The sequence below is a fragment of the Salvelinus fontinalis genome, chromosome 1, assembly GCF_029448725.1.
Source record: "Salvelinus fontinalis isolate EN_2023a chromosome 1, ASM2944872v1, whole genome shotgun sequence".
Lineage (NCBI taxonomy): Eukaryota > Metazoa > Chordata > Actinopteri > Salmoniformes > Salmonidae > Salvelinus > Salvelinus fontinalis.
Window position 1 is genome coordinate 5,340,380 of NC_074665.1, and position 10,000 is coordinate 5,350,379.

The 10,000-nt window shown below is 42.7% G+C and overlaps 1 protein-coding gene across 1 annotated transcript in view; it reads left to right on the forward strand.

The window, feature by feature from the left end:
* Positions 1-10,000, forward strand: part of sptlc3 (serine palmitoyltransferase, long chain base subunit 3) — a 121,772-nt gene that overhangs the window by 92,668 nt on the left and 19,104 nt on the right. Inside the window, exon 8 of the mRNA XM_055940894.1 lies at positions 590-809. Within this exon, the coding sequence (XP_055796869.1) occupies positions 590-809 (220 nt within the window). The remainder of the gene's footprint in view (positions 1-589; positions 810-10,000) is intronic.

Here is a 10,000-nt window from a genome sequence, read left to right on the forward strand (position 1 = left end):
TCAGTAAACCAGAGGTGGGGCAACGGTACCGGACGGCAGGCAGGCTCAGGGGCAGGGGCAGGAAATAGACAGGTCAAGGCAGGCAGGGGTCAGTAAACCAGAGGTGGGGCAACGGTACCGGTTGGCAGGCAGGCTCAGGGGCAGGCAATAGACAGGTCAAGGCAGGCAATAGACAGGTCAAGGCAGGCAGGGGTCGGTAATCCAGAGGTGGGGCAACGGTACCGGACGGCAGGCAGGCTCAGGGGCAGGCAGAGGTCGGTAATCCAGAGGGGGGAAAAAGGTACAGGTCAGCAGGCAGGCTTAGGGTCAGGGGAAGGCGGAGTGGTCAGGCAGGCGGCCTTGGAATCAGGACAGGCAAGGGACAAAACCAGGAGGGCGAGAAAAAGAGAGACTGAAAAAAGCAGGAGCTGAGACACAAACCGCTGGTTGACTTGAAACAAACAAGATGAACTGGCAACACACAAACAGAGAACACAGGTATAAATACACACGGGAAGATGGGCGACACCTGGAGGAGGGTGGAGACAATCACAAAGACAGGTGAATCTGATCAGGGTGTGACAGTGTATATCTCTGTGTCCTATTCTAGTATGGAGGGGTCTGTGGTGCGTCTGCCAGACATCGTAGCCCTGAAGAAGAAGTACAAGGCCTACCTGTACCTAGACGAGGCTCACAGTATCGGGGCGGTGGGGCCGACAGGCCGGGGTGTGACAGAACTGTTTGGTCTGGACCCCTCAGACATCGACGTCATGATGGGAACATTCACCAAGAGTTTCGGGGCTGCAGGAGGATACATCGCTGGGAAAAAGGTAGGTGGGCATTGAGTATTCCTGGGCGTACCTAGTCAATTAGATGAACTTGTCATTAGTCCTGGGCCATGTTCAGCAAGAAGAAACGTCTTGGAAAGTGTTTTAAATGTTTTGAAGCCAACTCCACTCCCCAGATGTGTAGTTAAATGACTAGGATGCTGAGACAGACAGACAGACAGACAGACAGACAGACAGACAGCCTAACTCCACTCCCCAGATGTGTAGTTAAAGACTAGGATGCTGAGACAGACAGACAGACAGACAGACAGACAGACAGACAGACAGACAGCCTAACTCCACTCCCCAGATGTGTAGTTAAATGACTAGGATGCTGAGACAGACAGACAGACAGACAGACAGACAGACAGACAGACAGACAGACAGACAGACAGACAGACAGACAGCCTAACTCCACTCCCCAGACAGACAGACAGACAGACAGACAGACAGACCTAACTCCACTCCCCAGACAGACAGACAGACAGACAGACAGACAGACAGCCTAACTCCACTCCCCAGATGTGTAGTTAAAGACTAGGATGCTGAGACAGACAGACAGACAGACAGACAGACAGACAGACAGACAGACAGACAGCCTAACTCCACTCCCCAGATGTGTAGTTAAATGACTAGGATGCTGAGACAGACAGACAGACAGACAGACAGATAGACATGACAGGCCTCATCCTTTGTGGCGGCAGGTAGCCTAGTGGTTAGAGTGTAGGGGCGGCAGGTAGTCTAGTGGTTAGAGTGTAGGGGCGGCAGGTAGCCTAGTGGTTAGAGTGTAGGGACGGCAGGTAGCCTAGTGGTTAGAGTGTAGGGACGGCAGGTAGTCTAGTGGTTAGAGTGTAGGGACGGCAGGTAGCCTAGTGGTTAGAGTGTAGGGGCGGCAGGTAGCCTAGTGGTTAGAGTGTAGGGACGGCAGGTAGTCTAGTGGTTAGAGTGTAGGGACGGCAGGTAGTCTAGTGGTTAGAGTGTAGGGGCGGCAGGTAGCCTAGTGGTTAGAGTGTAGGGACGGCAGGTAGCCTAGTGGTTAGAGTGTAGGGACGGCAGGTAGCCTAGTGGTTAGAGCGTAGGGACGGCAGGTAGCCTAGTGGTTAGAGCGTAGGGACGGCAGGTAGTCTAGTGGTTAGAGTGTAGGGACGGCAGGTAGCCTAGTGGTTAGAGTGTAGGGACGGCAGGTAGCCTAGTGGTTAGAGTGTAGGGACGGCAGGTGGCCTAGTGGTTAGAGTGTAGGGACGGCAGGTAGCCTAGTGGTTAGAGTGTAGGGACGGCAGGTAGCCTAGTGGTTAGAGCTTTGGACTTGTAACCGAAAGGTTGCAAAATCGAATCCTCCGAGCTGACATGGTTCACATCTGTCGTTCTGCCCCTTAACAAGGCAGTTAACCCCACTGTTCCTAGGCTTTCATTGAAAATAAGAATTTGCCTATAACTGACTTGCCTAGTTAAATAAAGGTAAAAATAAAATGTAAAAAAATCCTGCCTCACTACAACATTGGCCACGGTCTCTTTACAGTTAGTTTACTGGCTGCATTGGCCACGGTCTCTTCAGGCTCACATTGTGTCACATGAGCTCCCTCTAGTGGTGTATTATAGTAACTAGGTCTACCTCTCTCTAGTGGTGTATTATAGTAACTAGGTCTACCTCTCTCTAGTGGTGTATTATAGTAACTAGGTCTACCTCTCTCTAGTGGTGTATTATAGTAACTAGGTCTACCTCTCTCTAGTGGTGTATTATAGTAACTAGGTCTACCTCTCTCTAGTGGTGTATTATAGTAACTAGGTCTACCTCTCTCTAGTGGTGTATTATAGTAACTAGGTCTACCTCTCTCTAGTGGTGTATTATAGTAACTAGGTCTACCTCTCTCTAGTGGTGTATTATAGTAACTAGGTCTACCTCTCTCTAGTGGTGTATTATAGTAACTAGGTCTACCTCTCTCTAGTGGTGTATTATAGTAACTAGGTCTACCTCTCTCTAGTGGTGTATTATAGTAACTAGGTCTACCTCTCTCTAGTGGTGTATTATAGTAACTAGGTCTACCTCTCTCTAGTGGTGTATTATAGTAACTAGGTCTACCTCTCTCTAGTGGTGTATTATAGTAACTAGGTCTACCTCTCTCTAGTGGTGTATTATAGTAACTAGGTCTACCTCTCTCTAGTGGTGTATTATAGTAACTAGGTCTACCTCCCTCTAGTGGTGTATTATAGTAACTAGGTCTACCTCTCTCTAGTGGTGTATTATAGTAACTAGGTCTACCTCTCTCTAGTGGTGTATTATAGTAACTAGGTCTACCTCTCTCTAGTGGTGTATTATAGTAACTAGGTCTACCTCCCTCTAGTGGTGTATTATAGTAACTAGGTCTACCTCTCTCTAGTGGTGTATTATAGTAACTAGGTCTACCTCTCTCTAGTGGTGTATTATAGTAACTAGGTCTACCTCTCTCTAGTGGTGTATTATAGTAACTAGGTCTACCTCCCTCTAGTGGTGTATTATAGTAACTAGGTCTACCTCTCTCTAGTGGTGTATTATAGTAACTAGGTCTACCTCTCTCTAGTGGTGTATTACAGTAACTAGGTCTACCGATCTCTAGTGGTGTATTATAGTAACTAGGTCTACCTCTCTCTAGTGGTGTATTATAGTAACTAGGTCTACCTCTCTCTAGTGGTGTATTATAGTAAATAGGTCTACCTCTCTCTAGTGGTGTATTATAGTAACTAGGTCTACCTCTCTCTAGTGGTGTATTATAGTAACTAGGTCTACCTCTCTCTAGTGGTGTATTATAGTAACTAGGTCTACCTCTCTCTAGTGGTGTATTATAGTAACTAGGTCTACCTCTCTCTAGTGGTGTATTATAGTAACTAGGTCTACCTCTCTCTAGTGGTGTATTATAGTAACTAGGTCTACCTCTCTCTAGTGGTGTATTATAGTAACTAGGTCTACCTGTTATGTTGAGCTCTCTCTAGTGGTGTATTATAGTAACTAGGTCTACCTCTCTCTAGTGGTGTATTATAGTAACTAGGTCTACCTCTCTCTAGTGGTGTATTATAGTAACTAGGTCTACCTCTCTCTAGTGGTGTATTATAGTAACTAGGTCTACCTCTCTCTAGTGGTGTATTACAGTAACTAGGTCTACCGATCTCTAGTGGTGTATTATAGTAACTAGGTCTACCTCTCTCTAGTGGTGTATTATAGTAACTAGGTCTACCTCTCTCTAGTGGTGTATTATAGTAACTAGGTCTACCTCTCTCTAGTGGTGTATTATAGTAACTAGGTCTACCTCTCTCTAGTGGTGTATTATAGTAACTAGGTCTACCTCTCTCTAGTGGTGTATTATAGTAACTAGGTCTACCTCCCTCTAGTGGTGTATTATAGTAACCAGGTCTACCTCTCTCTAGTGGTGTATTATAGTAACTAGGTCTACCTCTCTCTAGTGGTGTATTATAGTAACTAGGTCTACCTCCCTCTAGTGGTGTATTATAGTAACCAGGTCTACCTCTCTCTAGTGGTGTATTATAGTAACTAGGTCTACCTCTCTCTAGTGGTGTATTATAGTAACTAGGTCTACCTCTCTCTAGTGGTGTATTATAGTAACTAGGTCTACCTCTCTCTAGTGGTGTATTATAGTAACTAGGTCTACCTCTCTCTAGTGGTGTATTATAGTAACTAGGTCTACCTCTCTAGTGGTGTATTATAGTAACTAGGTCTACCTCTCTCTAGTGGTGTATTATAGTAACTAGGTCTACCTCTCTCTAGTGGTGTATTATAGTAACTAGGTCTACCTCTCTCTAGTGGTGTATTATAGTAACTAGGTCTACCTCTCTCTAGTGGTGTATTATAGTAACTAGGTCTACCTCTCTCTAGTGGTGTATTATAGTAACTAGGTCTACCTCTCTCTAGTGGTGTATTATAGTAACTAGGTCTACCTCTCTCTAGTGGTATATTATAGTAACTAGGTCTACCTGTCTCTAGTGGTGTATTATAGTAACTAGGTCTACCTCTCTCTAGTGGTGTATTATAGTAACTAGGTCTACCTCTCTCTAGTGGTGTATTATAGTAACTAGGTCTACCTCTCTCTAGTGGTCTATTATAGTAACTAGGTCTACCTCTCTAGTGGTGTATTATAGTAACTAGGTCTACCTCTCTCTAGTGGTGTATTATAGTAACTAGGTCTACCTCTCTCTAGTGGTGTATTATAGTAACTAGGTCTACCTCTCTCTAGTGGTGTATTATAGTAACTAGGTCTACCTCTCTCTAGTGGTGTATTATAGTAACTAGGTCTACCTCTCTCTAGTGGTGTATTATAGTAACTAGGTCTACCTCTCTCTAGTGGTGTATTATAGTAACTAGGTCTATCTGTTATGTTGAGCTCTCTCTAGTGGTGTATTATAGTAACTAGGTCTACCTCTCTCTAGTGGTGTATTATAGTAACTAGGTCTACCTCTCTCTAGTGGTGTATTATAGTAACTAGGTCTACCTCTCTCTAGTGGTGTATTATAGTAACTAGGTCTACCTCTCTCTAGTGGTGTATTATAGTAACTAGGTCTACCTCTCTCTAGTGGTGTATTATAGTAACTAGGTCTACCTCTCTCTAGTGGTGTATTATAGTAACTAGGTCTACCTGTTATGTTGAGCTCCCTCTAGTGGTGTATTATAGTAACTAGGTCTACCTCTCTCTAGTGGTGTATTATAGTAACTAGGTCTACCTCTCTCTAGTGGTGTATTATAGTAACTAGGTCTACCTGTTATGTTGAGCTCCCTCTAGTGGTGTATTATAGTAACTAGGTCTACCTCTCTCTAGTGGTGTATTATAGTAACTAGGTCTACCTCTCTCTAGTGGTGTATTATAGTAACTAGGTCTACCTGTTATGTTGAGCTCTCTAGTGGTGTATTATAGTAACTAGGTCTACCTGTCTCTAGTGGTGTATTATAGTAACTAGGTCTACCTCTCTCTAGTGGTGTATTATAGTAACTAGGTCTACCTGTTATGTTGAGCTCTCTAGTGGTGTATTATAGTAACTAGGTCTACCTCTCTCTAGTGGTGTATTATAGTAACTAGGTCTACCTCTCTCTAGTGGTGTATTATAGTAACTAGGTCTACCTCTCTCTAGTGGTGTATTATAGTAACTAGGTCTACCTCTCTCTAGTGGTGTATTATAGTAACTAGGTCTACCTCTCTCTAGTGGTGTATTATAGTAACTAGGTCTACCTCTCTCTAGTGGTGTATTATAGTAACTAGGTCTACCTCTCTCTAGTGGTGTATTATAGTAACTAGGTCTACCTCTCTCTAGTGGTGTATTATAGTAACTAGGTCTACCTCTCTCTAGTGGTGTATTATAGTAACTAGGTCTACCTCTCTCTAGTGGTGTATTATAGTAACTAGGTCTACCTCTCTCTAGTGGTGTATTATAGTAACTAGGTCTACCTCTCTCTAGTGGTGTATTATAGTAACTAGGTCTACCTCTCTCTAGTGGTGTATTATAGTAACTAGGTCTATCTCTCTCTAGTGGTGTATTATAGTAACTAGGTCTACCTCTCTCTAGTGGTGTATTATAGTAACTAGGTCTATCTCTCTCTAGTGGTGTATTATAGTAACTAGGTCTACCTCTCTCTAGTGGTGTATTATAGTAACTAGGTCTACCTCTCTCTAGTGGTGTATTATAGTAACTAGGTCTACCTCTCTCTAGTGGTGTATTATAGTAACTAGGTCTACCTCTCTCTAGTGGTGTATTATAGTAACTAGGTCTACCTCTCTCTAGTGGTGTATTATAGTAACTAGGTCTACCTCTCTCTAGTGGTGTATTATAGTAACTAGGGCTACCTGTTATGTTGAGCTCCCTCTAGTGGTGTATTATAGTAACTAGGTCTACCTCTCTCTAGTGGTGTATTATAGTAACTAGGTCTACCTCTCTCTAGTGGTGTATTATAGTAACTAGGTCTACCTGTCTCTAGTGGTGTATTATAGTAACTAGGTCTACCTCTCTCTAGTGGTGTATTATAGTAACTAGGTCTATCTCTCTCTAGTGGTGTATTATAGTAACTAGGTCTACCTCTCTCTAGTGGTGTATTATAGTAACTAGGTCTACCTGTCTCTAGTGGTGTATTATAGTAACTAGGTCTACCTGTCTCTAGTGGTGTATTATAGTAACTAGGTCTACCTCTCTCTAGTGGTGTATTATAGTAACTAGGTCTACCTGTTATGTTGAGCTCTCTAGTGGTGTATTATAGTAACTAGGTCTACCTCTCTCTAGTGGTGTATTATAGTAACTAGGTCTACCTCTCTCTAGTGGTGTATTATAGTAACTAGGTCTACCTCTAGTGGTGTATTATAGTAACTAGGTCTACCTCTCTCTAGTGGTGTATTATAGTAACTAGGTCTACCTCTCTCTAGTGGTGTATTATAGTAACTAGGTCTACCTGTTATGTTGAGCTCTCTCTAGTGGTGTATTATAGTAACTAGGTCTACCTCTCTCTAGTGGTGTATTATAGTAACTAGGTCTACCTCTCTCTAGTGGTGTATTATAGTAACTAGGTCTACCTCTAGTGGTGTATTATAGTAACTAGGTCTACCTCTCTCTAGTGGTGTATTATAGTAACTAGGTCTACCTCTCTCTAGTGGTGTATTATAGTAACTAGGTCTAACTCTCTCTAGTGTTGTATTATAGTAACTAGGTCTACCTCTCTCTAGTGGTGTATTATAGTAACTAGGTCTACCTCTCTCTAGTGGTGTATTATAGTAACTAGGTCTCCCTCTCTAGTGGTGTATCATAGTAACTAGGTCTACCTCTCTCTAGTGGTGTATCATAGTAACTAGGTCTACCTCTCTCTAGTGGTGTATTATAGTAACTAGGTCTACCTCTCTCTAGTGGTGTATTATAGTAACTAGGTCTAACTCTCTCTAGTGGTGTATTATAGTAACTAGGTCTACCTCTCTCTAGTGGTGTATTATAGTAACTAGGTCTACCTCTCTCTAGTGGTGTATTATAGTAACTAGGTCTCCCTCTCTAGTGGTGTATCATAGTAACTAGGTCTACCTCTCTCTAGTGGTGTATTATAGTAACTAGGCCTACCTCTCTCTAGTGGTGTATTATAGTAACTAGGTCTACCTCTCTCTAGTGGTGTATTATAGTAACTAGGTCTACCTCTCTCTAGTGGTGTATTATAGTAACTAGGTCTACCTCTCTCTAGTGGTGTATTATAGTAACTAGGTCTACCTCTCTCTAGTGGTGTATTATAGTAACTAGGTCTACCTCTCTCTAGTGGTGTATTATAGTAACTAGGTCTACCTCTCTCTAGTGGTGTATTATAGTAACTAGGTCTACCTCCCTCTAGTGGTGTATTATAGTAACTAGGTCTACCTCTCTCTAGTGGTGTATTATAGTAACTAGGCCTACCTCTCTCTAGTGGTGTATTATAGTAATTAGGTCTACCTCTCTCTAGTGGTGTATTATAGTAACTAGGTCTACCTCTCTAGTGGTGTATTATAGTAACTAGGTCTACCTCCCTCTAGTGGTGTATTATAGTAACTAGGTCTACCTCTCTCTAGTGGTGTATTATAGTAACTAGGTCTACCTCTCTCTAGTGGTCTATTATAGTAACTAGGTCTACCTCTCTCTAGTGGTGTATTATAGTAACTAGGTCTACCTCTCTCTAGTGGTGTATTATAGTAACTAGGTCTACCTGTCTCTAGTGGTGTATTATAGTAACTAGGTCTACCTCTCTCTAGTGGTGTATTATAGTAACTAGGTCTACCTCTCTCTAGTGGTGTATTATAGTAACTAGGTCTACCTGTTATGTCCACCGTTGAGCTCTCAATTGGTCGACTTCACACTAAGAAAATATGTATGTGGTTCCTCAAGTGTTCTTTTTGGAAGGGTGATGGTTCTATGTGGAACCGTATTGACTCAAAGAACCCGTTACAGATTAGAAAAGGGTTCTTTCCTCTCTTAGTGATAGTTAAAATGTAGGGGGCGGCAGCTCATTCGAATATTTTGGGACGTGGTTTGCTTACAGCTCTTTGTGCAACCCGAGAGAGTGTCATTCCAGTTGATTTAGTGTGTCGTGTTATGCCATTACATGTTATATATGACTATGGCTTCTGAAAGACTCACATTATGGTCTCGTGTCGTTTGAGAACAGTTGACTAAGTCAGTGGGTGTCAGTTCTCTCCTCAGGGTCCTCCAGCTGTTCCAGAGCTACCACACCTGATTCAACTAGACAATTATTAACACAATAATAACAACTATAGAATTTTATCAATATCACAATTTGGCAAAACAGAATTAAACCCTGGTTGGTTCTATAGTACGAAATGATCTACAAATAACCTTTAAGATTGAGAAAGGTTATTTATAGAACCATTCTCCTTAATGGTTCTTTATAGAACCTCAGGAAATGGTTCTTTATAGAACTTTAGGAAAGGGTTCTTTATAGAACCTTAGGAAAGGGTTATTTATAGCGCTTTAGGAAAGGGTTCTTTATAGAACCTTAGGAAAGGGTTCTTTATAGAACCTTAGGAAATTATTCTTTATAGAACCTTAGGAAATGGTTCTTTATAGAACCTTAGGAAAGGGTTCTTTATAGCACCAAAAAGGGGTTCTGCTATGGATAGAACCCAAAGAACCCTTATTTGGCACTATATAGAACCATTTGTTTTTAGTGTGTGCCTGCGTGGCCACTCCCACAGAGTGTAATGTTGCCCTGTGATTGGTCTGTAGAGCTGGTGGACTACCTGCGTAGCCACTCCCACACTGTGGTGTATGCCTCGGCCACGTCTCCTCCCATCACATATATACAGTACGTGTATTCATGGCTCTAATGTTATATACTGTTCTCTCTCTCTCTCTCTCTCTGTCTCTCTCTCTCTCTCTGTATCTCTCTCTCTCTGTCTCTCTCTCTCTGTCTCTCTGTGTCTCTCTCTCTCTCTGTCTCTCTCTGTCTCTCTGTCTCTCTCTCTCTCTGTCTCTCTCTCTCTGTCTCTCTGTGTCTCTCTCTCTCTCTGTCTCTCTCTGTCTCTCTGTCTCTCTCTCTCTCTCTCTCTTTCTCTCTGTCTCTCTCTGTCTCTCTGTCTCTCTCTGTCTCTCTGTCTCTCTCTCTCTCTCTCTCTTTCTCTCTGTGTCTCTCTCTCTCTCTGTCTCTCTCCCTCTCGCTCTCTTTCTCTCTCCCTCTCGCTCTCTTTCTCTCCCTCTCTCGC